Source organism: Artemia sp. Qi Xiang Cuo, chromosome 9, assembly GCF_049724085.1.
Source record: "Artemia sp. Qi Xiang Cuo chromosome 9, ASM4972408v1, whole genome shotgun sequence".
Lineage (NCBI taxonomy): Eukaryota > Metazoa > Arthropoda > Branchiopoda > Anostraca > Artemiidae > Artemia > Artemia sp. Qi Xiang Cuo.
The window spans coordinates 52,407,940-52,435,769 of record NC_142802.1 but is presented as its reverse complement, the minus strand read 5'-3'; the positions used below and the strand labels follow the sequence as shown (position 1 = coordinate 52,435,769).

Here is a 27,830-nt window from a genome sequence, read left to right as displayed (position 1 = left end):
ACTGTTTTAATCATTGGCACTATCGAAATGTTCCCGCTATTCTTTGTCAATGGCACTTTTCGACCACTAATTGTGCTCGTGTTCATCCTTTCTTCGCGGTTTTATGTTTTATAATACAATGACAGGCCCTGGCGGACTATATTCGTCACTTTCTGCTTACCCAATCTTACTTTATCAGTAACATTTTTATGCGGCATATTTTTCAGGAATGGGACTATTTTGTCAACCAGCAAAAATGGTAAATTGTTTTCAAAATGCTGCAATTTTCGTCTCTATTTCTTGTATTGGATCGTTTGAGGCAAACCCCTTCAGTTCTACAGAACAACTGCAGACAAAGTCTAATTTTTGTCATATTTATTTAAATTTGTAGTAACTTTGGATCATTTTGAACCTACTGAATCAGCTGGAACCACATAGTGCTAGTTCCCATCTTCTTGGTGCAAGCCCAACACCTGTTGTTAGTTTATGAATTGAAAATAATTTGTTAATTACAAACCTTGAAGGTGCTTAAAAGATCAAAAATAGAAAATAGATGTAACCACTGCAGAATGGATAATGGGCAAACGTATGTCAACATATTTAAATCATGCGGCCTCAATTGCCTGGGACGTTAAGGAAGATCTTTAAAAGACCACAAACAACTGCCAGGTAAAAAAAAAAGAATGACCACAAAGTGAAACGTTCCGGGGAAAAAGTTTTCTGGAGATTTTCGATAAATTCGGTATCTTCTTTTTTTGTCGGGAGATTGATCAGAAATTCGGTAGATCTCCCGAAAAATCGGGAGAAGTGGAAACACTGGCTCTATAGTCTGCATCATAGAGGACTATCTGAAACTGTTCTTCCTAGCTATTGTTTTTCCAAGGCATACTTCTGCACTCAAGCAGGAAAGCAAAGCAGGCGGCACTTTCAAATTGATGTTAGGTTGAAGTCTGAAAGTCCTTAAAAATTCTCCTGGCCCTGTTGCTACAATATTTTATGATCAATAATAAATGAAAAAGTGTAGATATCCAAAAATAAGCATTTCCTGCAGGTCCTAAAGTGATGCCATCTACTTTAATTCCCGTTTGTGATTCCGTTTGAGTTTGTTACTTTATTTCCTTGGTTGGGACTGAGGCACAGTAAGGGTATGACATACGCTTTCTAAACTTTAATAGTTCCTTCACTGTTAAAGGAATTGAAGGTTTCCCTTTCTTCGTTTCTTAATCGTGGTGTATTCAAATTAGAAAGTTGGCCGGGTAGCAAGAAAATCAGCTTTATAGCTAAAAGATATACAATTTTCTTCTTAATGATGATCAGCACTCTTTAAAGAGCCCACGAATGTATGTTTCATCGAATTTTTCCACAAGGTTCGTAGCTGAGGTACACCATTGTTTAAAATTTTTGAGGGGTTGATAACTACTTTGTATTGGTATATGCCAAAAAAAAAATGAAATAATCGGTGTGCTCAAAAACGAGCTTTAACCTGGTTCGTTGCAAGAACCAGCTGAAATTAAGAATGGACTCAAGGCAGTTTCTTCACCTCTCCCCCCCCACCTGCCACGCTTCAACTATTCGCTTCTTTTTTAAAAACCAGAATCACGTAAGGTTTTTCAATTTGTATGATTAAAGAGTCAAAGTGCATCAGTGGCAACTCTATCAAACCCATTCTTCCTTCTTCCGACCTTTGCGCAGAAAATTAGGCATGTTGTACCTAGTTTGAAGGAAAATCATGCACGGAGTCAAACTGCAATACACCCATGACTTGTTTCTGTGTTACTGTCATGCTTGAGTATTTTCTCTCTCTTTCTTAAATTTGCTCCTCAGACGTAAATTTCTTTTGCAGGTACCAAGAGGGAAGGGGAGAGATAATAACATAATAAATTATTATTATAATAAAACGGGTTTATATTTCTTCGAATATGTAATCTTATGCCAAATTCGATGGCCACTTCAAATACTCCCACTCAGAAATGGAAGAATTTTTAAACATTAGTGGAAATTGGTCAAACAAAATTGAATTACTTAATATAGAAACTACTTAAACTCTTAAAAGTTATTATCACAGCTCACTCAAAAAATTAAAAAAGTGCGGACTTCCACTAAGAAACTGACAATGTAAAATGCAAGAACAATAGGAAATTAATAGATTCCTGTCATCAGAAAGCCTACTAAAAGGAGTCGTCAGATCTTGACAAAACTTGGCGGGAAGTAAGAGTATTTATACCTTTTGCGGATCGGAACTTAATTCACCTCTTTTCAATTCACCTGGAAGGAGAATTGAAAAGGGGTCTTAAAAAATTGTCTTCAGGACAACTACAAAATCAGTTTGTTTTTCTTTGGGGGTTTTTTCGTTTTTGTCTTCAGGGCATCTACCAGATGGGTTTGTCAGGCTACGAGCTTCCACCATAAAAACATCTCTTATTGATCTGTCAGATTATATACAGGAAAAATTGATTTAAATGGAATCACGTATAAATTCAGAGCAATTTCAGATTGCCTGATACATGAGTGAATATTTAACCAAGTTCCAAAAATGCTGTAGGCACTAAACATAAATATTTGCTTCGAATATGTAATCTTATGCCAACTTCGATGGCCATTTCAAATACTCCCACTCAGAAATGGACAAATTTTTAAACATAAATGGAAAATCAGCTCAGTGTTTTGATACTGAGCAATTTCCATGCGTCATTTCTTTGTGGGCTTGGCACACCTTTATGTAATAGTAGCTCTCAATTCAAGTTTTCGAAATAAAATTCTTTATTCAAAAATAAAGCAACTGATAAAACATAAATTGCACCTAATACGAAAAGGTCAAGAGAACCAAGCAAAATAGTTGGCAAACCAAATAAAATGGAATATCAAAAAGGCACGAGCAAATTACTATGAAAATGAAGTTGACCATCTTTTGGAGTCCACGCCTTTGCAGTTCTTCAGTAAAGTAAAAAGTCTGACTGGCAAAAGTTCTCAACCAGTTGACTTCATGAAGGAGGAGCCTCTAGAGAAAACTGCGAATGATTTAAGTGCCCATTTTGCTTCAATTGTGCAGTCCTACCCCCCTCTTCCACCTGAGGATCCTCCAGTAAATTTAACTGCTCCTTCAGATGATAATCTAATTGCTGATATTTCATCAGAAATTATAATCAGTAAACTCTCTTCGTTAAAAACAACTTCCGTTGCCCCTTTTGACATTCCAGTTGCTCTCATTAAAGCATTTGCTCAAGAATTATCATTTCCCGTTCAGATAATTTTCAATAATATAACAAAAACAGGATATTTTCCAAAGAGAGAGAGAGAGAGAATTCATTTTCATTAAAGACCAATATTCACAAAAAAATCATATCAAACAGACCTACCACGTGAAAATCTATACAGATTTGTTTGGGCAGGACTCACTATTGTAATCACTTACTACATATATATTGAAAGAAAAAAAAATCAATGATATAAATAAATAAGAAATAGACCTCGTGGGAACCGCGAACCAATACTTACACAAGATAGAAATATACCCCATTACCACAAAATACCACAATATACCCCATTCCAAAGAAAGGAGCAGCTAATGATTTCTCTGGTGTCCGGCCGATCACATTTACGTCAGTTTTTAGCAGAATATACGAAAGCTTTGTTGCCGCATGGCTGAAAAAATATATTTTGAAAGTAACTGATCGAAAGCAATTTGGTAACATCCCTAAGTGTTCGACAGTTCATTACCTCGTTAATTCAATTTATTTTATTTTAAAACACCTGGATGAACCTGTAAAATGGATAAATTTAATTGCAATTGATTTCAGAAAAGCATTTGACCTTGTTGATCACAAAATCCTTTTAGAAAAAATGGCGGAAAAAAATATACCCAGCTTTATTATTAAAATCATCAAGAGATTCTTAACAAACAGAGAGCAAACTAAAGTATAAAAACCAATTTTCCACTTCTCTGCCAGCTTTTGTGGAATTCCACAAGAAACTGTGATCGGGCCGCTGGGCTTCCTCCTCATGATAAATGAAATTGCTGCTGAGCTGGAGGACAGATGGAAATACGTTGACGACTTGTCCTGAACGGAAATTGTATCTAAAGATTCGAAGAGCGATGCTGCTGGTTTCATCGACCAAGTTGCCTCAGAGGCGACTGAACTAAACATGGTCGTGAGTAAAGACAAATGCTCGGTCACGACATTTTCTTTACTTCAGAATACTCAACCTTCTTTTGAACCTCCTATCACTTCCGAGCTAATAAGCCATAAAATAACTTTACTTGGTGTGGTGATTTCTTCTGACCTCTCATGGCGGGAGAATACAAAGACAATTTAAAAAAAGCTAACGGCGCAATCCAAATGCTAAAGACACTGAAAAAATTTTGAGTTCCTAAGGACAAGCTGAAACTAATATTTTACACTTTCATCCGCCCCTTAGTTAAATATGCTTGTCCGGTTGGGCACTTTGCCCTTACCCAGGATGAAACTGATAAAATAGAACGAGTTCAGAAGAGATCACTGCAAATCATTTATGGCGGTTCCCCTCTACCTTACTCCTTTTACCTCAAAGAATTTAAACTTGAATCCCTTTCTTCCCGCCGAGACAAATTATGCCAAAGATTTGGCTCCTCCCTCCTTCAACATCGCATCTACCGATCATTCTTTCCCCCACATTTTGTCCCTATAAGATCTCGTCCCCCCAGGGAAGTGGCTGAGAAGGTTCCGAAACTATCCCCAGTCCACTGTAACACCATGCGCTACAGTAAAAGCTTTGTGCCAAGTTTTGTGAAATATTACAATGATCTCTAGTGTTTTTATTCTGTAGTTTATTTTATCCTGACGAAGTTTTATCAGACAATTCTATTCTCAATCTCAAGTGTTTTTATCCTTTAGTTTATTTATCCTGACGAAGTCTTATCAGAAAACTTTATTTTGCTAATTATGACTAAGAGACATCATATTTGGGCTTTGCCCACGAGAGCTATGTCTTGTTTTTGAATTAAATGAATATGAATTTGACAGTTTATCGAGTTCTACTTCAACCACAGTAGAAACGTAAGAGACAGCTCAACAATTCTATCCATTGGAAAGCTAAACAATAGCATGATTTTCAGTGTACTTTTATTTTGAAATTTGAAGGCTACCAGCAGAAGATCTTTAATTTTCATGCTATTCAATTAGTAATAGCGTGCAGGACCACTATAAGGCAGAAAATTTTAGTCAGAAAATTATTCAAGCAGGTAATCTTCTTAGGCAGACTGATCTGCACAATAAATTAGCATTCATAGAAAAACGGACTTACTTTTTTATAAGTGACTTGGCCACCTTCCATAACTCTTCTGTGACCAATTTTTTCTCGAATTGTGGCTGACGGTTTAAGCGCTGAATGTGCAGCTGCTTCTCCTTCTTCTGCTTGTTCTTCTTCAACTGGTGCATTATCCTCTCCACTTCTTGGTAATCGCTCCACATTTTCTGTAATAGTTTATAATGATTTATTAAAAACCATGCATACTTATTGCTACTTGTATGAGTATTTGCCCTTTCACAGTACGTTTTATATTTAAGTATTTTTTGCAAGTTAAAATTGAAATTGCTGACGAGATTTAGGGAACTCCTCCTCCTAAAGAAGATGGACAGATCAAGTATGGAACCTGAAAGGTACAACTAGGACACATTCATAATTTCCGCTAAGTTCGGTTAGGATCTAATATCCTCTTATTGTAGATATGGCCATGGGCGTAGGGAGGGGGGACAGGGGGGTGCAGCTGCCCCCCCCCCTTAGACCTTCAAATTTACATTAGATATGGCTGAAAAAGCAGATGGTTTGGAAAAAGCAGTTGATAAGACTCCATCACACTATCAACTAGCCCCCCCCCCCCTAGACAATATGCTGCCTAATGCTGCCTACGCCCATGGATATGGCAATAACAAGAACTTGGGAACCCCCTTCCCGATCCCTTAGAAAGATTGGATTACAGCTCCAAATTCCCAAAAGATTAATCGACCACAAGGATTGCCAGATATCAATAAAATTTGAAAGGAAATAAGAGATGGTGCAATAGCTATGCTTTTTGTACATTTCTACTTACCTTCGTTTGGGGAGTCTAAACTTCACTCATTGGAACAGCCAGATATTGACTAAACTTGGTGGGAAGTTAGAGCAAATGTCCTAGTAATGCCTTTAGGAGCTCAGGACTGTATTTACTTCTTTGGGGGATGGGACAGGTGGAGGAACCCTAAATGAAAGGGATCAGAACATCTAAAAGATCAGGTTCATGGCTCTCAGCAAGACTTGAAGGAAAAGGTAGGGAAAGGAGTCCCTAAATTCTTGCTGTCAGGCATCTACCAGAAGGGTTGTCAGATCACAGCCAGACAGAAGGAGGTCTTGGATCACAACCAAACTTTTTAGGGAGCAAATGGCTGCTGTCATAGCTGCGCTTTTTTGTGTTTGGATACAATCCTACATCTAAAAAAGGTACACTAAGGAGGTTGCTTCGTTCTTGTCATCATTATATCTACCAGAACAGTTTTTCAGATGAAATCACACTTCATGGAAGTTAGAGCTAGTATCCTACTTTGCTCTTTTAGGGTTCAGAGCCAATCGTACCTTAGCGAGGAATAGGGAGAGGGAGCTTAAGTTCTTGTAATCAGAACATCTGTCACTATAGGTTGATAGGTTTTAACAGAAACTGGTGAAAAATTTCCTATGAGTATATAAGGACAACTTCCTATCGACTCTGCCTGAAAGAGAAACAATTTGTCTTAATTCACTGCTTCAAAATTTGCTCATATGACAAGCTCAATTTTCCTGTATTCAAAAAAAATTCTCTAAAAAACTTCCAAATGTTATAGCCTACTATTCTTCTTAATAATAAAATACTGGCAAGAGGAGCCAAGATCTTCCAGAGGATGAGAAAGGCACAGATTGCCTCTCCTTCCAAGGTACAAAAGATGGTTAGAATTATTTTGATTTGTTTAGCATTAAAGTAATACATTTTTGAAGTTCAAGATTTGGAACAAATTTTATTTTAGTATGGTAAGTTGAAAATTGACATATGTTCTAACTTGAAATGGCCCTCAAGATTGTACTCTACTCTGTATGGTTCGAGGCTATTCAGGAGCATCCTCAAGCTAAAGGATTTCTTAAATTCGATGTTGGAGATTTTCTAAATGTCATCAAAGAAAGGATATGGAGTTGTTTCCATAAAACATAAATTCAGGCTTTGTTTTTCTTTGAGGGCATCCTATAGATCACTAGTGGGAATTGGCCTGTAATACAACCTGTAAGTAAAGACCATCCATGCCACTAAAAACTTTCCCTAAAAGAGCGATTCTGATAACAATATACATATCAAAAGAATTGATTTCAGCTTGGAGACAGGATAATTTTATTAAGGTTGATTAAATAAGCATTTTTTTTTCCGGTAATGGCCTCTTGTAGCAATTTTGTCCTCCTTGGAAAAGAAAAAATATGTGGGAAGAGGTTAGGGTAAAGAATGGTTCATATTTTTCGACAGATGTGTGCAGTGGCAGATCCAGGGAGGGCGAGGGGGGCTGCGCGCCCCCCTAACATAGTCTAAAGTAGTGTTATTTAGTTAATTAACGCAAAGTTACGTTAATTAAACTTTCTCCTAACGCAAGTTTATCGTATCAACCTATTTTGCCCCCCCCCCTAAAAAATCCTGGATCCGCCTCTGGATGTGCGGCAATTTGAAATTTTTAGAACACCTTTTTCTTGTTAGTGTAGTGGCTTGTGGGAATTCCGGCTAAAAAAGGTGGACAATCTTGATGAAATTTAGGCCATCATTTTCAGTATATGTGAGACTCCTAGAGTTGAGGTTCCAAGTACCACTGTACAAAATTTCGAAACGTTCTTATTTTTGCAAGATAAGGAATGTTGGATGCGTGATTGTATCGAACCAGAGGCGATAGAACATTTGAGAAGAGCTTATTCGAACGGAAGTTTGAATTTTCAGTGTCCTTTTAAAATAACAAAATACATTGCATAATAGTAAAGTGGTGATTCTGCTATTTTTGTGGTATGCACAATAGTTTTAAATCAAAGAGGGCCAAAACACTATTGAGTAAAAATTCTGAGACAGTCAATCAATTTAAAACAACCAAAAGGCTATTTGTATGGTTGTTAACCCCAGTTGCAGAGGTCATAGTGTCAGACAGCAGCATATGCCTCCCAAAAGATATATACAGTCATAGAAAATAAACATTTACTACAGACAAATATTTTTAAGCTTCAATTGATTGACATGATTCCTTTGAGACTTCCGTAGTTAATTATAATTAATTTTTAATTAGCAATTAGTTACAATTAGTTTAAGTAGTATATATTTACCCATCAGCTATTAGGGAGAGGGCTCGATGGAACTTTTTTGCAGGGGAACGGGGTATCTAAAGCATGAAAAACGTGAGCCCTATCTAAAACGTGACGATTATAACCCTAAAATAATTTTTCAACCTTTCAGATCTGCCCCAATCTCTCAAGAAATATTTCACTGGGTACACACCTTCAGAGACCTTATCATTCTCTAAACACTGTTAAACAAAAATTAAACAAACACTGTAAGTAAAGAGTAATCTTTGTCAATAAAAACCAGAACTCTAAAAAGAAGACTTTGATTACAATGCATAAATAAAAATAATCTTACTTTTATTCTGATTCTAAATATGTAATATTCATTAAGTTTAAACTTGCTCATACAAAGTTCCTAGCATACAGAAATTTATCTAATTTTAGAAAAGGATTTCAAACACCCCCAAAAAGGGATGTGCTTTTTAAGCAGATTACAACATGACATCCAACATGTTCAACAACTACACAATAAAGGTTTAAAACTGATATCTACAAAATAAGGCATTTTGTTTTTTTCCTGAGAAGGAGGGTCTTACATTAAATCAGTTGTTGCATGATTGGGAGAGGACTTGTCTGAACCGAAGTTCAAAGTTCTAGTGCAGTTTTATTGTGACCAAACAATTGATATCACATTCTACCATTTTATAGATGTCAATTATTTTTCCTTTGTGGTGTTAGGGGATATGTAAAACCCCCAAAGGTGTATTTTCACACCAAAATTCTCGAAATGTGCATGAGAAGTGCTTCAGCTAAAGGAGACTGCAGATTTAACCTATGACCTCCCTTCATTTGGAGGAATATATTTGGATTTAGCAAACAATATGGGTGCTGAGGGGGCTGAAAATCCTCTTGTTCTTGTAGAAACAGTAGTTTTTAATGGGGAATATTAGGCATTAATATGAAAGTATTATGATAAAAAGTTGAACTTAGTGTGAAGAAAGGGGGTTTGATGGAGAAATTATTTTTCATTTTAAAATCCAGGCACAGAGATAAGGAGAGGGGGGGGGGGTTAAGCCCTCCTTATGTATGCTACAAGATAATTTCAGTTTGTTTGAAGTCTTAATGTAAATCCATATACCAAATATTCACATTCAAACAATGGTTGTGGATGGTGTAAACAGCACCTCTACTTCTCAAGGCCAAACAGATGGTAAAAGAATTACTTCTGCAGTTTTGCTGTCTTGATTATACATTTGGAAAGTTTTATCAAAGAAACAATTTTCAACCCTATTGTAAGTGGCACCTCCACCCAACCTTTCAGAACACAAAACCTTTGAAAATCACTTTTCATGCTTTTGTTGTACTTCTATAACAAGAATCCAAGTTTTTATCCATACAACAATAGTGTCTCACAAAGAAACTGAAGTTGATTTTTGCATGATACTGCAGGTACATTTAGGCAAAAAAAAAGAAGAAAGGTTAAAAATCATGTAAATACATAGGCCCTACCAAATATAATCTTTTGTATTCTAGAATAAACCTGTTAAGCAGTTTAAACAAAAACCAATATTTTTTTAACAACATATTTTACCACAAAAAAACCTTGGAGCCACATATGAACATTTAATGATGCTTACTAATTAGTATAATTTTTAAGCCTTCTTTAATTATCCTCAATTATGTCAAACCAAAAAAAATAGAGAAGTAAAATAAATTGTGGTTCCTTACCCCCATGAAAGGATTAAACCAACCAAGTTTCTAAAGAAATCCAAAACCATATATGCTAAGGCATGGTTGCAATTACATTGAATGATCTAGCTGGGAAAATATAATCTGGACAGAACTTTTTTTGCTGATTTCAAAGCTATAATTTATTCTTTTTATTTGTCAAATTTTGACAAAACAAATTTTATACATCAAATATCGAAAATTATAACGTTCCTGGCACAAATTTTTACATTTGGTATGTAACCAGAATTTTCTGATGAAAAATAGTATCCTGTAATGACTTTCCAAAGTATGCATTCTGTTATTATTTACTATTTTAATGGTAGCTTTTAAATTGTATTTTAATAAAATCCAAATAAGCACGTTTTTAGATCCAAATTATCATTATAAACTAATTAATACTGATCTTGGAGAAGGTGTGTTATTACACCTTAACCCCCTCATGTCCCTTGTGTGAAGGCATGTAAATAATAACTAGAATAGTTGTGTGCTTTTTTGGTATTTTCACTATTATTAATATCACCCATTATTATTTTCTAATATGGTATATAAACATAATCAGTTCTAGAACATGAACATTGGCTAGAACTGCACATAGGAATGTCACCCTACAGACAAAAAAAAAATATTATAATTACCAGTACTACTACCATCCTTAGGCGTTTTGTTGATGTTAACTTCTAATTGAATATCTATTCCAGTATTGGATTTAACTTCTTCAGGCATGTCATTCTAAAAACAAAATAAAAATATAACTACCCACTTTCTACCTCACAATAAACACTAAATGTTTCAAAAATTCCTTTAAATAGAGGTACACATCACAGTTAGTCATACAAGATGTTTTCTGAAGAGATGGAATGAACTATCACATAAGAAAATTATCTACAGCACAGAAGAAGAGACACATTTGGATATAATTAATGACACACCCACATCATGGACTTTTTAATTAGTAGGGGTAAGTGGTATATGCAGGGACGGGGTATAAGGTGGGACATGGTACTTATCCGCCATCTAGCATTCTTTAAAAAATCCAATAAAGTCACCTAGTATAGTTCATTCAATGGCGGACATGACAGTTCTATCATTTTGGGAAGTTGCTATTTTCGTTTTTGAGAAAATCGACTTCAAAGTTTCAGCTATATCCCCAAAAAAATATTTAGGCAATAGTTTTTGTGTTTTATTTTGTAATGGTTTGCAGAAACTATGTGTGTAAGATTGCAAACGAAAGCTAAAACATCAGGCCGTGTTGTGTGGCCATCTTGTGGAAAAACATGCAATAGTAAAAAAAAAATCGGAGACAATTGGAAAGTAGAGGTTGCATGGTATATTCTGGGACAAGGACAAGTGGTATGTAGTGGGAAATGATATACCACATGTTGGAACCTTTGGTTCTTGTTTTTAAGATAAATTTTCTTTCCTTTTCTCTTTTTTTGGTTTGTAATTAACCACTTTCTTCTTTGTGGAAAACCTTCAATTTTCTCTTAGTAGTGGTAACACCTTTTTCTTTTATTGCCTAAGCAGTTAAAGTCACAAATTGTAAGTGCGTAGCTCTATGGGTGAGTAAATTTTGGTAGAAATTGACGGGGAGAGAAAAGGGTAATAAAGTTGATTCATTTGAGTTGGTGTTGCAACCGGTGAGGGCTTGGATTGGCTGGAAATACCATGTTTATGAATAGAATCCACCCACAGCCCATAGGCGGCTTAGCTGTTCTAGGGGCAAGGTTTTATAGATATCTTCAGTTCTTATATTGAGTTCAGAGAATACAGTAAGAGTTCTTTTCTCTCTCTCTCTCTCTCTCTCTCTCCCTCTTTGACATCAGAATAGAAGACATGCCACAATTTCGAAGAGCTAAGTGGAAGGAATATTCTAAATTGGTTGCTGAAAAGAAATTAGACCAGCATTTATGATTAAAGCAGCTATTGTGGACCTAGAGGCTGGCTTAAAAATTAGGGCAGTGGAGGAAAGACACGGAGTGTCAAGCTCAGCCCTTCACATATATTACCAAAAGTACTCAAAACTCAGTGATGACGAAAAAGGAAATAACAGTGGTGCCCAAAACTTTGGATTTGCTACTATTTTTACGCCTGAAGAAGTATCACTCTTTCAATACCTACTGCAAACGAGCAGAATGAGCTATGGTCTGACCAGGAAAGACACCAGAACCCTTGCTTACAACTACGCTGTTGCAAACAACAAGACTATCCCAGACGCCTGGACAGACTCCAAAGAAGCTGGCATAGACTGGCTGGCTTGATTTCGGGCTTAAAACCCACAGGTTTCACTTAGAAAGCCAGAGACAACAAGTTTGGGGCATACCACAAGCCTTAACAACCAAAATATACAGAAGTTTTTTTCAAACTTACTCAATATTCAAAAAAATTATATTTACAGCAAGCAACATATTCAACTGTGATGAAACCTCAGTCACCACTGTTCCTCCAAAAGTTTTTGCCAAGAAGGGTAAGAAAATAGTGGGCAAAGTAACCTTAGCTGAGTGTGACGTCCTTATGACTATGGTTGGAACCATCTCTGACAGCAGGCAGTACCATCCCCCCTACCTTATATTCCCAGAAATTTCAACCTCGCATGCTGACTGGTGCTCCTGCTAACTGTGCTGGAGGAGCTTTGCCTTCTGGCTGGCCATACCAAGAACTGTTTCTGGAATGTCTCAAACATTTCAAGACTTACTCACATGCTTCCCCTGAAAACCCAAAGCTTTTGATAATGGACAACCATAAGTCCCACATTTGTTATGCAGTTGTGCAGTTTGCGAAATTGTCTGATATCACTTTGCTAACAATATCACCTCACTGCAGCCACAGGTTGCAGTCACTGGACATTTGTGTATTTTCCCTTCAAATGCCAATACAACAAGGCTGTGGACAACTGGATGCTATTCATCCCAGGGAAGATTGTGACAATATGCGAGATTGTATCTCTTGTTGGCCAAAGCCTCCCCATATCTTTCACACCAAACAACATAATGAGGGGCTTCGAAAAGGCAGGGATATGGTCCTACAACCCAGGCATCTTTATAGAAAAGGATTGTCTAACCTCTGCTGTAACTGACAGACCTGTACCTCGTGCTTTGGATTCAGTTGAAACCGGAAACAACCTGGCAGAAATCCCCAGTCCAAGTGGGCCTGAACAATCCTCTACACCCGTTTCAGTTGTTGTGATGCCAGAACAAGTTCGGCCATACACTAAAGCCAAGCCACGTGTACTGAGTGGCAGAGGTAGGAAGAAAGGCTCTACAAATATTCTTACTGACACTCCGGTGAAAAGACAGATTGAAGAACAAGAAACCAAACGAAAAGATAAGAAAGCACAGGGTCGTAAGGCTAGAGGAAAAGTTGGGACTGCTGGAAGAACTGGAAAAGCAAAAAAAGACCAGACAACAAAAAAGCTATTCATGGATTCAGAAGGAAGTGATGATGAAAAAATGATTCTTGATGATGACAGTGATGACTCAATGAAACTAGGTGAATTGGAAGATGAAAGTGAGGAAGAGGTCTTTCACAGTGTCTCTACAGGAGATTTTGTTAAAGTTGTTTACGAAGGAGAGTATTTTCCTGGGTCTGTCCAAGAAAAAAACGAGAACAGTGTCAGAGTGAGTGTCATGTGCATGGCCGGTCTAAGAAAGTGGAAGTGGCTAGATCGAGAAGACTCAATATTTTTTCCAAGAGAAGACATTTTGAAAAAGTTGTCACCTCCTACTCCAGCACCCAGTACAGCTTCCAGAGCAGCATCATACTTTTTGTCTACTGAATGGTACTCTTGTCTTGTGCCTAAGATATTTTACTTTTGAAGTAAAAGTTTTAATATAGTTTTTATATGACGAATAGTCAAAGTTTTCTACCAATACATGAATCTTTTTACTATGTCCCTGAGTATACCACCTCGTTTCCCAAGATATACCACCCCTGGTATTTAGTGGGACAAATGGTATAAGTAGGGACACCCCCCCCCCTTTTTTTCCTTCTAGCTATGAAAAATAAAAATCTGGAAAAATCACAGTTTATGCTGCAGTCCTGGGGCTTTCATTTGTGCCATAAACCATTGTTCTACTCCAATGTTAACCATACATTTTGTAGGTTCTCCGAAATCCGTCCCAGCATAAACCACTCTCCCCTAAAGAGCCAGAAAGGAGTTTGGCTTATTTGTTTTCATTGCACTGCATAATTACAATACAAAAAAAAAATGAATTTTCAAAAAGGGGGAGCATAAAATGAATTTCCACCTCAAGGTCCCCGAAGGACTTGCAAGATTTCAAAAAGGGGGAGAATAAAATAAATTTTCAAAAAGGGGGATCATAAAATGAATTTCCACCTCAAGGTCCCCGAAGGACTTGCAAGATTTCAAAAAGGGGGAGAATAAAATAAATTTTCAAAAAGGGGGATCATAAAATGAATTTCCACCTCAAGGTCCCCAAAGGACTTACAAGATTCCAAAAAGGGGAAGGATAAAATGAATTTTCAAAAAGGGGGAGCATACATTTCCACCTCAAGGTCCCCAAAGGACTTGCAAGATTTTTGCAATGCTAAGAAGTACAAAATCTGTGTATTTAGACCAAAAATCATGACATTTAATTCCAGCAAAATGAACTTTGGGATTTAGCTAATTACCTTAATTAATTAATTACTTCAATTCACACTTTGGAGCAAAATAATGATTGATAGGTTCCCCTAAGGTATAATCTAAATATTATATCAATAATGACAGAAAGACTTTGTATGGATGCCAGGGAATTGTTTTTCTTTTGAGTGTTGGATAAGTCTATTTGCAAGCAAAGATAAATAGTGGCCTAAAGTGCCATTTCAAACATCATCATAAAATCAGAAAACTGGTAAAAAAAATATATACAGCTAACTTTGCATAGATGAAAAACAAGAGTAATGTAACTTGAAAGCTGGTGTTTTTTCTCAAAATGCAAATTTGCATCTGTTCTATCTCATGGATCTTGTTCTTATAGCTTTTCTTTTAATTGCTGGTTGAGTTTATTTGCAAGCAATCATCAATACTGACTTAAAGTATTTGATCTGAAACCCTTACATGAAATCATAAGCCTGGCAAACAGAATAAAAAGCAACTATCTTTGAATAAGTGAAGACCAATAAGAATTTAACTTGTAGACCATTATTTTTTACTCACTATACAAAATTAGCATACTGTGGCTTTTGTTAGTTATTTCTAAACTAAGCATTGTATTTTCTTTTTAATGAGGTTTTCCAGTAATTATGGAATTGTTGTTGTGGTAATGTGGTTTTCCAGCAATTTTGTGGTTTTACTATGTTGTGGAATTGATTGTTTTTGGACATGAGTAGTATTTTTGAACCAAAACTCTGTAACAATCAGAATGGGGGTTGACAAAGTTTCTTTTCCATTTAAGAAAAAAAACATGTTTACAAAACACATATACTCTATGGGTGAGATTTAAAAGCTAGGGGTCTGAGACAGGCAAAAACTGGTGCTAATTCACAATATGCAGTGAAAGGGACAATATATTTTTTTAAATGATGATACAAAAAGGTATTTTTCTATGTCCTGGGTGGGGGGGGAGTTTTTTGTACTTTATGATTAAAAAAAAAATTCTCCAAAGAATAGGGAGGGGGGGGGAGGATCAATTAAGGCCAACTTTTGGTGGATATACCTCTGTAATTACCTTGCTGAAAACTTGTGTGAGGGCTTTAATGGTTGCAGTGATGCAGGTGTTACCATACAAAATGACACAACCTGTGTTGTCACATAATGGCCAAGACAGAGTCAAAATTCTCAAGTCTCTGCATGGCTTTGTCAATTAAAGCTTTATGTTCTAATAGCCTCCCTCCTAATTGTTAGTGGTCTGTCAAATACATAAACAAGCACAGGGGTTCTATTAACACCATTACCCAGAATGGGATGGGTATTATCTTTGTCTCAAGTGAAAAAAACTGTGTTTAACAAGCCTATTTTTTCACATCAAGATCTTTTAACTTTACCACAAGATCAGAAGAAGAAAAAGGTGGACTCAATTTTTTTATACATGAAGTTTGCCTTAGACATAAGGGGATGAAGAATTATTGGCAACAATTTTCCCAATCTGATAGCTGGAGAGCTATGAGAAGACACAATTGGTTATTAAAATAGACAACAAGTCAATTTTGTCAAAAAAGAACTGAAAATTAGTCAAATTTTTGTTGGAAAAATCACTTGTGAGCTATTGACAAAATTAAAAATAGGCAGGTTGTAGTGCATGATCACTTCTAAAGGAAACATCATACTAAAATAAAATTAGTAGCCTTCTATTAGATTCCTTAATTTATGCTCTTTTTAAACATCATGGTTGCTTTCCTTATGCTGTACCCCACCCCCACCCTCTTATGGTACCAAATATGCTATAGCCAGTGGTATATTTAGGATATCTCTTGTGGGGGGAGGAAAATTGGCACCCATAATGGGGGGGAGGCAGGGGGCACCAGACCCCCCCCCACCCTGGCTGAAGGATGCTGCCATGCCAATAAGGGAAGGTTAGTGGCAGCAGGGGCAAAAAATAGCAGCAGCAGTGCACTGCTGGCACAATCATTGTTGTTTGCAAACATTTTTGTTTTTATCAGTCTTTCTCAAATCCAAGCTTTAATCTATAGCAGATTTGGCCCTATTCACAAGTTAGAAACTTTGCATGTCACTGCCTAGACACTGGTCTACTTTGTTATTCATCAAGAGAAGTAGAAATCTGGTAGAAACAAAATAGCTGTGGCATTTCAGAGCCCTTGCATAATAGTTGAAATATCTAACAGATATGTATTCTTAACAGAATTAATTATATTTTTTCCATCAAGCAACCGTCACCATCGAGAAGAACTGTCTCCATTTACATCACAGCTGGGTTGGAAGGAAAATCTTTCCCCTTAGCTTTCATACCATCAAACATCCAGAAGGGATTTGGAAGGTATATCCTCTTTCAATACAGATTGTTTTGATAATGAAGATCTGTGCTCTTAAATACAGACCAACAAGAGCAGAGCTTGCAATTATCAGCCAATCAGTATTACATCTGCTGTTGGGAAAATCCTAAAAGGTATCGTCAACACTGCTGTTCTTAGACACTTCATCACAAATAACCTTCTATCAAAACAACAACATGTTTTCTGACCAGGCAGATCAGTTGAAAGCAATCTGATTGACTTGTATAAGCACATAACCAAGCTCCTTGACCTGGGTCTCCCAGTAGATATGGTCTTTCTAGACTTTGCCAAAGCCTTCAATAAAGTCTGCCATTGAAGGCTTCATTTGAAACTGAAGGCAATTGGAATTGAAGATGATGTGGTGGACTGGATCATGTCTTTCCTAAAGGGAAGAAAGGAAGAAAGGTCTTAAGCAGGGTTCCTCAAGGAACAGTTTTAGGACCTCTACTCTTCAATGTATTCATTAATGATACTCTAAGGACCCTTACAGGCAAACTTAGCCTGTATGCTGACAACTCAAAGCTCATTGGTCCTGTAGGAACTCAGCAAGGTGCAACCTCAATACAGTCAGATCTTGACAGCTTTGGTAAAAGGGGCAAAGATATGGAGGCTCAAATTTAATGTAGATAAGTGCAAGGTTCTCCATTTCAGAAGAAACAATCCATGATGGCAATACTCTATGTCAGCAAATGCTGATGTGAGACAACCACTTTCTGAGAATACCTCTGAAAGAGATCTGGGGTCAAGTAGATCCCCAGCAATAATCACAAAACTCTACAGGAGCCTGGTGAGCCCAAGATTAGAATTTGGAAAGTGTGTTGCCATACCAATTAATAAAACTTACCAGATGGCTCTTGAATCTGACCAAAGACTGGCAATCTAAATGTGTAATGGGGCTCAAAGACAAAAAGTATGCATGCCAACTATGGTGCCTCAAGCTACCAACTCTAACATACCATCAGCAAAGAGGTGATATGATAATGACTTACAAACTGCTTCAGTCTGATGACAAAGACTTATTCCAGCCTGCCCTATCATCAAGAACCAAGGGTCATTCAGTGAAGCTTTTTCAGAAGCATGCTAATACAAGGAAGAGGAACCATTTCTTTTCCAACTGCATCATAGGCCTTTGGAACAATCTGAGAAAAATGACAGTGAGTTCACTATCCATTGAAAGTTTCAAAGCAAATCTTGATAAGAAATGGGAGACCAAACCATGGCTCACTCATTGGGATGAAGCCATGGACGTAGGCAGCATATTGTCAAGGGGGGAGTCAAGAGTGTGATGGAGTTTTATCAACTGCTTTTTCCAAACCATCTGCTTTTTCAGCCATATTTAATGTAAATTTGAAGGTCTAGGGGGGGGGGCATCTGCCCCCCTGCCCTTTCCCCCTCCCTATGCCCATGGATGAAGCTGATGTCCTATAGCCCAATCATCACTAACTGGCATACACTAGACTTGTCCATATTGCTAGCAAGTGCAATTTAAGGTAAAGTTATATTACCTTAATTACCTTAATTCGCACTTTGGAGCAAATTAAGGTCCATACTGGATGTTATGCTCCGGGTCAATGATGGCAAAAATTTGTCACTGTGTTAGGGCCCAGTGACACGCCATAGGAGAGGTCTGCTTGAGAGATGCAATTTAAGCCCACTTGGTAGTGGTGGCCACAAGGTAGGTATGGCCCGTAAAGACCATTCTCAGTGGTATAGAGCTGACACCACCACACAACAGCAACTTTGGATTGAGTACGCAAGATGGTTGGGTATGACAAGCAGCATCAGCCTCCTAGCAAGACACTCATTATGATAAAGTTGACATCAGTCAGTAGTTGAGTGGGACAGACAGTCCCACTCATATTTCCATGACTTGTTATTCCATTCCTTGTCAAGTCTGGACTTGAAGGACACAGCCGTAGGTGAAGTTGCCGTTTCAGCTTGAAGGCTATTCCAATTGTTGACAACATGCTTGGAGAAGAAGTATTGCCGCATTCGTGTTTTGACAGCTTATGTGAGTGTCCTCTTGTATGGTGCTGACTTGAATGTTTGGTAAAGAGGGGGTTATTTGGTTGTGCGTTATACTTGTAGGTCAGCATCATATCACCACGGTGGCATCTGAAGACAAGTGTTGGCAGCTGCATGCGTTCCAGTCTCTTGTTGTACAGGAGATCTTGTAGGCCAGCTATGCACTTCGTGGCATGTCTCTGAACTCCTTTGATTAGACTGGTATCATTCTTATAAGAAGGGGAGGTGAGACACATACCAAAATCCAAAACAGATCTAACTATAGCCTTATAGAGCCTTAAAAGACTGTACGTGAGCAGCTGGTTATAGTGCGTTTGAGGAGACCAAGGCTTGAATTTGCTTTTGAAACTGCTTGTTGCCAGTGGCCGTGGAACTTCAGTTGTTCATCTATCAGCACTCCTAGATCTCTTTCTTCGGGACTTGTCTTTAGTACTAAGCTAGCCAGTAATAATAATAATAATAATTTATTTTTAACCCGCTAAATTAACAAAAGCGGAGTATAGATATAAGAAAGAACAAAAAATGCATACAAAGCGACTAAATACACAGTAATACACAATAAAACACTAAATACGCAGTAAAAGCACAGCAAATACACAGTAAAAGCACGAAATTAAAGACGGAGGCGGACAAACCCATGATGAGCTGGGAGAGCCTTCACTGTCTGGGGGAAATTTTCACCAAGCCCAACAAGCTTTTCAATTATATCTGGAAGCCCAAAAACTGAGACAGGGTTACAGTTCCAGTACCACAGGGGCAAATACAGTACAAAATATGAAATTATATGTTATTTTCTCCATACAAGTTACGGACGTTTTTTTTTTTTTTATCTAAATTTTGTCCCAAGAAAATGTCCCCTTTCCTCTTCTCTAAAAAATTTCTTGTTATCAAATCTGATCAAGAGTACTCACAAGAGGCCTTGGGTCCCTCCTTAAATCTATAAATGAATCCTAAAGGCTCCTTGCTATTTTTTATATATTCTAAATTATTTGATTGTTCTGTTACCTTTCTACCACCCCCCCAGCCCCTAAGGGCTCTTTTTAACAAATGTGAACCATCTAAAAAACATTCTTAACATTTTCATCTGATATACATTACAGTAACAACAAAAACAGAACACAACATAGATAAATATTAACAGAGACAACATCATATTCAACATCCTAGACAACAACATAAACAAAAGACATAGATAAACTAATAAACGAAACAACAGACATAGATAAAGACATAGGATGCCTTTATGGAGCAAATATGACCTTAAATGGGTAAAATATGACTTTCCTTCTTGTTGTCCATTATTTGAATCCAAATAATAATAATAATAATTTATTTTTAACCCGCTAAGGTAACAAAAGCGGAGTATAAATAAAAGAAAAGAAAAAATACATACAAATCGACTAAATATACAGCAAAGACACTAAATCAATGAAGGAGGCGTACAAACCCATGATGAGCTGGGAGAGCCTTCACTGTCTGGGGGAGTTTGTCAGCAAGCTCAACTAGATTTTCAGTTATATCTGGAAGCCCAAAAACTGAAACAAGGTTACGGTTCCGGTACCATGGAGGCAAATACAGTAGAAAACGCGAGAACCGAAAATAATAAGAACGTAATGACCGGGTATTTTTTCGCCCAAGAATGGGATAAACACCAGAAAGGAACAAAATTGAATGATCAGTAAAAACAGAATACAATTTAGCAAGGGTCTTCCTACTGTATTTCCCCCGATTGGCAACAATTTTGGAATAAGATACTTGGATCTTTTTCTTACAATTCGCCACGGCTTGTTCTCGGAGAGATTTAAGATTTTTAGCAATGTTTATACCCAACCACCGAAAAGAAGAAACACATGGTACAGAAAAAGAAGCTCAATCTAAAGGAGAGTTACAATTACTATTAAAAGAAAGATATTCACATTTAGAGAAATTCAGTGATAGACCAATCTTACTAATGTTTGTTGCAACTGTAGATACAGAAACAGAAAGACCTTTTCTAGTCCTACTAATTAGAAGTATATCATCAGCATACGCTATGTAAGAAAGATTAATCGCCTGAAAAATACAAGTGGTTGGGATAGAAGATAAAACAGAAGAAATGCAAAGTTTAAAGATAGAAGGGGAAAGGACAGCACCTTGTCTGACACCACGCCGAACCGGAATTTTAGAATCGGAAATAACCCCTTCAGCTTTTATTCGTAGAAAAGAATTGGCATACCAATAACGAAGGAGAGAAACCAGAGAAAGATTAATGCCATGACTAAAAAGGGAAAACAGAGCTTGTGAGTGGACGACGCTGTCAAAAGCCTTGGAAAGGTCCAAGGCGCAAAGATGGAGCTCATATCCCTTTTTTGTCGCATCGATAAGAAGATTAATTAGAACCCGATGGGCTTGCTGGCACCCCACCCCAGACGAAAATCCTAGCTGATTTTCGCCAAACTGTGCACTCGATATGGACGGAAGAAGAACATATTCAAAAACTTTACTGAGATTGCATGACACAGTTATTGGCCGATACGACGAGCAATCGCTAGGAGGTTTTCCTCTTTTAAGAATTGATGTTACAGACCCACATAGGAAGCTATCCGGTACCGCAGACGCACACAAGCACATTTGAAAAAGCAACTGCAGGTGTTGAAAAAGAAGTGGGCAATCAACTTTTAAATGGTTGGCAGAAATGCCATCACAATCGAGGGAATTTGATTTCAACCTTTTTACTGCCTGCTGAACCACAGAGAGCTCAACAGACAAAATCTGAGTTTGGCTCAGCGATACGGGAAGTGCGGCAATGAGAAGTTTCGAAAAAACCGAATGGACATGATAATTCACTGAACTAAAAACTTTACTGTAATAACTATGCCATCCACCGGCACTAATCGGGCTTGTAGCAAAAGAATCATCAAGTTTTTCAGAATTAATTACCTTTTGCCAATCAGATTTACTTAACGGGAAATTCGATATTTTTGATTTAGTCGAGCGCAGGTATTTTTTATATTCTAATTTTGTCTTTTGCTTTATTTGATGAATAACCCCTTCAGACGGACGACCACAAGAAACCCAAATCCGCAACCAAAACTTTGCTTTATTTTTAATCGATTTCAATTCAGGATCCCACGACCACTCCGGTTTACGCGTGTTTCGCCTGACTCGCTCCCGTGGTACAGCGGTCAATTCAGCTGTTTTAAGGCAAGATACTAATTTTAGATAATAATCATTTAGAGTATTTTTATCATTTGAAGACTTACAACTAAGCTGTAGAAGGTGGAAAGGAACTTGAATTGTAGCAAGTAGCATAGCTAGCGTAGAAATATACAGCGATAAATTTATCTTATTCCAATTTCGACGGAAAACCCATCTTCGTCCTGCTTGTAAAGCATTACGATTAGTACAAATCGGTATTTGAAAAACAAACGAAATCGGTAGGTGATCTAAATCGCAATGATCTTCATGAACAGTTACAGTAGAAACGGGTAGGCCCGGAGAACAAACAACATGATCAATATTACTTTGACTACCGGAATGATGAAGATAAGAATATATACAAGTTTTTTCCACCAGCTTAAACTGCGGCAGCGAATCAAATATCAAATCTGAGCGAATATTCGATGACAGCAGGTCAGCGTTAAAGTCTCCGGCGATCAAAAAACGATAACCTTGATTTGAGACGGATTCCAAAAGTTTCTGTAATACACTGCAAGTCTTAGCGAATCTGTTAAGAGACTGAACCGATTTTCTGTCACAAGGCAAGTAAACATTTACGATCACTAAATCGTTAATCCGCACGGCCAAAATGTTAGGATCACTGTGAAAAAGCACAGGCGAGTAGCAAGCAACACTATTTCGGTTCAGTATACAAGCAAGCCCACCCGACGGCCGTCCGAAAGTAGTTCGTGCCGCCGATACGAAAACGACGTGATTAGCACTTCTTTTTAGCAGGTTTGTATTAGCCGACGATAATAAGTGTTCTTGCAAACAGACAATGTCATAGTTACATGCAAGTTCGTCAATAACATGCTCTTTTCTTCTGGTACCATTTATGTTGTACGAGACAGCTGAAAGGGACTGCATCATTTTCGGGCACTACTCGAAACGCGAGACTTGAGCACTGGACATTTCAAACTAAAGGATGTATGATCACCGTTGCAGTTCGCACATTTGGGGCTATTTTGGCAAGGCGTTTCCTTAGTGGCAGTATGATTACCGGCACAACGAGCACATTTCTCAACAGGACTGGTGCAATCCTTCATCATGTGATCTGGGGATCGGCATTTGAAGCAGCAACGGGGTACACTGATGAAATCGTACACACGGAATATTTCGTAACCTATTTTCAGGCCGTTCTTGATGGCATTGCCTTTTGCGAATGTATCCGAAAACTCTAGCTTAATTGTTTGTGAAGAGCCGAAACGAGTGGCTTCAGTCACACCAGGGTACGAATTTAGTCCAGCAATGTCAAAATCCTCAGGGATACCTCTAGCAATCCCAAGGTGACTCTTAAGCACAGTTTTAGTGGTAGCACCCGATGCGGCTGCACTAATTGAATTGCAGAAATCCGAAATAACAGATTTCTCAATGTTGACATACAACTTGTCACCTCGTGGGCGGACACTGGAAATTGACTCGTGACCTGACAATTGGTCTAAGAATTCCTTTCGACTTTTGGGGTTGCAAACTGTTTGCGGGAGGTTTGAAACAATCACTGTAGCATGGCTACTCGATAGTGAAGAAGCAGCATCCCCAGGCTGGGGTAGCGGTGGAAAATTGGCTGAATAAGACTCGAACTGATTGGATATAGTTTTTAGATGCAAGTTCAGTTCATTGACTTTCGAGAGCAAAGCCGAGTAAGCCGAAGCCGGGATAACTGGCACTTCCGAAGGGCTTCGAATGACGAAAGTCGGAATTGTAAAACAATCTGAATCACCTTTTCTCAGCATTTCCAAGATATCACCCAGGTGACTAGATGGTGCCTTCGTTCCGTTTCGCTTCTGAAATAGCGCATCAGGATCCAGCTTCAAGCCCAGCCATTTCTTTGCGATCAAAATCACTTAGCAATCAAAAAACTCCGCTCCAAATCTTTTGATAGTCTCATCATCTATTCCCTCTTCATTGTTTCGCTGAACGAAATTCAAAACGGGCGAATAATGCAAATTCTCACTCTGTTCAAACATCATGACGTAACAAGCTCTATGCACAGCAGCATGGGATGTTGCGCGCACGACTGACGAATTCTACTAATTATAGAATACAGAGCTATTTAAGCTAATAAGCGAGGGAGGCGTAGTTTCTTGCTACCTGATCCCCGCAGTTTAAGGGAGTAACACTCCCGGCAGGTACAACGGCCCTTGCGACAAGAAACTCCCCTCTTCTGCTCGCTTATTAGTAAAATTTAATAATATGAACGCACTGATGTTGAAATTGGCGATATAGATGGCGTGCCAGTCTACTTCAGAAAAAAGATGGCGTTGGCGAAAATACCCAGAGGGAAAGACCTGTTCTAGGAAATGGACAAGATCTCTCAATTTAATTTAACTATAAATCTATCCATAGAGGGTAAAGATCAAAAGGAAAACAACCTCAAAGTAATGTGATAGCTTTATCTCATTAACAGCAAACAAGCAAACTCAGGCACATCAAGGGATCAGCATCATCCCAAGCGGCAATTGGGATTGGACATGTTGTACTGGTGACGGGGGTTGTTGCTTCCAAAGTGAAGGACACTGCACTTTGATGTGTTGAATTAAAGTAGCTAGTCTTGTGCCCACATTTGGATTTTATGAAGGTCACACTGCAGACTTTGTTGGTTTGCAGGCCCAAACAGCTTGGAGTTGTCGGCATAGAGAGTGATGTTGTTTTCTGTTCTGTTCATCATATCATTGATGCATATAAGGAATAGGGTAGGGCCCAAAACAGTACCTTGGGGGACTCTGCTTACAACATCACATGGTTCGGAGAAGACCTTGTCGCCATTAGTTGTGAAGAGTCGAACCTGCTGACTCTGACCAGTCAGAAAGTCCATGATCCAATCGACCACGTCCGAGTGGGTACCTGCTGCTGAAAGTTTCAGTCTGAGACGGTTGTGTGGTACGTTGTCGAAAGCCTTGGCAAGGTCCTGCAAAATCAGGTCCACAGGGGTTCCTTTTTCTAGGTAATCTGTTATGATGATGTATGTCTCAAGGAGATTGGTCTCAACCGATTTTCCTGGCAGAAAGCCATGCTTGTTGGGGGAAAGTATATTATTATTATAGAGATGTGTCAAAATATCAGCATTCACAATCCGCTCAAGGGTTTTTGCCACCGCTGAGGTCTGTAGTTTAAGGCTTTGATGCGGTCACCTTTCTTGAATATTGGGGTGACATGGGTCAACTTCCAGTCTTTGGGTACCTTTTTGAGTCAAGCGACAGTTGGAATATATTGCATAGTGGTTGTGCAATTTCTTTGGCAAGCTCCTTCAATAGTCTTGGGTGCAAGTTATCACGACCGGCGGACTTATTGACATCTAGCGCTTCAAGTCGCTTTTGGACAACAGGGGGGGGGAGAGTAGAATAGGTGGCATCGGGTTAGGGATGTTGTATGATGGGCTATGAGGAAGAGGACCATCTGGTTCATTGGTGAAAACCGACGCAAACTGCCTGTTGAGGAGTTCGGTGATGTCCTTCAAGTTGGTCACTTCCTTGCAATCATCTGTGCTGAGTGCTTTTACTGACCGTCTGCTGTGGTCCTTACTTGATACGTACTTCCAGAACTTCTTTGGGTTATTCTTACTATCATCAGCTAGCTTGGACTTGTACCATGCGTAAAGTTGTTTAGTTAGGCTTCTTAGTTTGTTTTGAGCTCTTGCAAACTTTTGGTAGTGTTCTTCCTTCCCTCCTTTATTGTACTTTCTCCAGTACTGTCCCCTCCTGTTTCTTTCCTTGCGTATCTCGGGGGTCATGAAAGGCAGTGTTTTGGGCTTTGGCGTGAGATATGTACCAAAATCTAAGTGATTTTATATATTGCAGGCCTATTCAATATGGACATTATGCTAATTATTGACAAAAGACAATTTTGAATAATAGAAATATTTTCTATGGTTTAAATTAGCCTAAGAATTTTAATGCTTTAATGTTTTTTATTTTGTATATATCCTATGGCTATAGCCTATTTGAGACCATCAGGGGGGTGTACATTTTGAGACAGTTTAGTACAATTTATGGATAAGGTTTATATTAACACACTAGCCTAATCAGATAGATAAAAAAAAACATACCAATAGCACCAGAATTTCATCCTGATTCTACATATGACACTCATTTCTAGGCCTATCATAAATTATTTTAAAGATTAATTCTAAACTTTTTGATTCTTCAATTTTAATGTTTTTTTTTTTTTTTTTTTTTTTAAGAAATGTCATGGTGGCAATTTGATTTGAAACATCCTAAATTTCCTGAAAGCTCCAATTTGGATTGAAATAAACTAAATCTTGTTGAGCAGTGATTTGATATGAGAAATACTAAATTAAAATTTAGTGTTTTTCAAATCAAATTACTGCCATGACACTTCTATAAAAAAGAGAAAATTTAAGAAACTTAAAGAAGCTTAGAAGTAATTTTGAAAATAATCTGTGATGGAAGTGAATGTCATATTTGGAATCAGGATGAAATTCTGATGCTAGTGGTATGTTTTTTTTTATCTATCTGATTAGTATGTTAATTTAAACTTTATCCCAGTTTTAAAAGGTTTTGAGTAGGCCTACAGTTAATTTCTGATACAAATGAGTAAGTTTAAACTTTACCCCATCCCCCCCTAATGAGCAAATATTTACCCTAAATTGGTATATATAGGGGTGGGTTATTTGTAAGTCAAATAATATGAACTGTGAAAAATTTACCAGATTACTAGACCTAGACCATGGCAGTGCCGTTAGGCCAAAAAGAAATTGATTTAGAAATTACACTTCTTTCTACTTGAACTCACCGTTCCAGCACAAATAGCGTTTTGTTTTTTTTTAGAAAAAGAAGTCCAGAGTAATTTGATAAACTAATTTAGCTAAGACCTAAGAGTTCAATTCAGCTAGGATGTAAATTCATAATTTTATGGACAAGCTTATAGCAGTACATTAAAATATAGGTTCAATTTATGAGCTGTATTTTAAAGTATTTGAACAATCGATTTTTACAGTGTTGATTCCTTGCATTTCCATATTTTGTGCCCTTTTTAAGGCAACAAAATATGTATTAAAAGAAATACCTATGACAGCGATGCCATATAAAAAGTCTTTTTTCATGGAAATAAAGTATAAGAGAACGTTTAGAAGAGCGACACTGATATTTGAAACATAACTTGTCCTTACCAGCCATAACAACTATTCTACAAACTACCCCTAAAGAGGTGAATTGACCGTTATGGTCAGTCTGATCCCTCACTACATTGAAGCAGTTCCAAATCCAAAATTGTGCATACAGGGTATAGGAACTACCAATTAGTCCTTTCACTCCTTTGATTCTCCAAAAAGTATCATCAGATATTCAAGAATTCATCATCCTCCTCTGTAACCAAGTCTTCTTATCATTTAAAAACCAATAATCCCAATTAAAGCTCTTAATTCTATTGATGGGTTGTGGGAAGTCCGGGTACTTGAGCCACCTATCCCCAGACGTTAGCTTTTCCTATGATTAACTAAAAAAAACTTTCCGAGAAATAAGTTTTTGCAAAGAAAAGTAAAGGCCATTTTAAACTTAAGCTCAGCAAATACAAATACCTGTTAAAATTCAAACTCAAAACGACCAGAAATTACTATTAAAGAATAAATGAAACTCAAAATAAACAGAAATTAAACAAACAATCTAAATTGAAATTAATTCAAACTAAGAATTACTCAATTCAAG

The 27,830-nt window shown here is 37.6% G+C and overlaps 1 protein-coding gene across 7 annotated transcripts in view; it reads right to left on the bottom strand.

The window, feature by feature from the left end:
• PIP5K59B (Phosphatidylinositol 4-phosphate 5-kinase 59B) overlaps positions 1-27,150 on the bottom strand; it is a 75,625-nt gene extending 48,475 nt beyond the window's left edge. For 6 of the 7 annotated variants that reach the window (XM_089094688.1, XM_089094691.1, XM_089094690.1 and 3 more), the window contains exons 1-3: positions 27,122-27,150; positions 10,632-10,725; positions 5,260-5,429 (exon numbers count right to left, since the gene is read on the bottom strand). In XM_089094688.1, coding sequence (XP_088950814.1) covers positions 5,260-5,429; positions 10,632-10,725; positions 27,122-27,145 — 288 coding nt within the window. In that variant the 5' untranslated portion in view covers positions 27,146-27,150. Of the gene's footprint in view, positions 1-5,259; positions 5,430-10,631; positions 10,726-26,919; positions 27,048-27,121 lie in introns of those variants that run through there. The other variant, XM_089094689.1, reaches the window with a different exon arrangement.
• Positions 27,151-27,830: the final 680 nt, after the last annotated feature.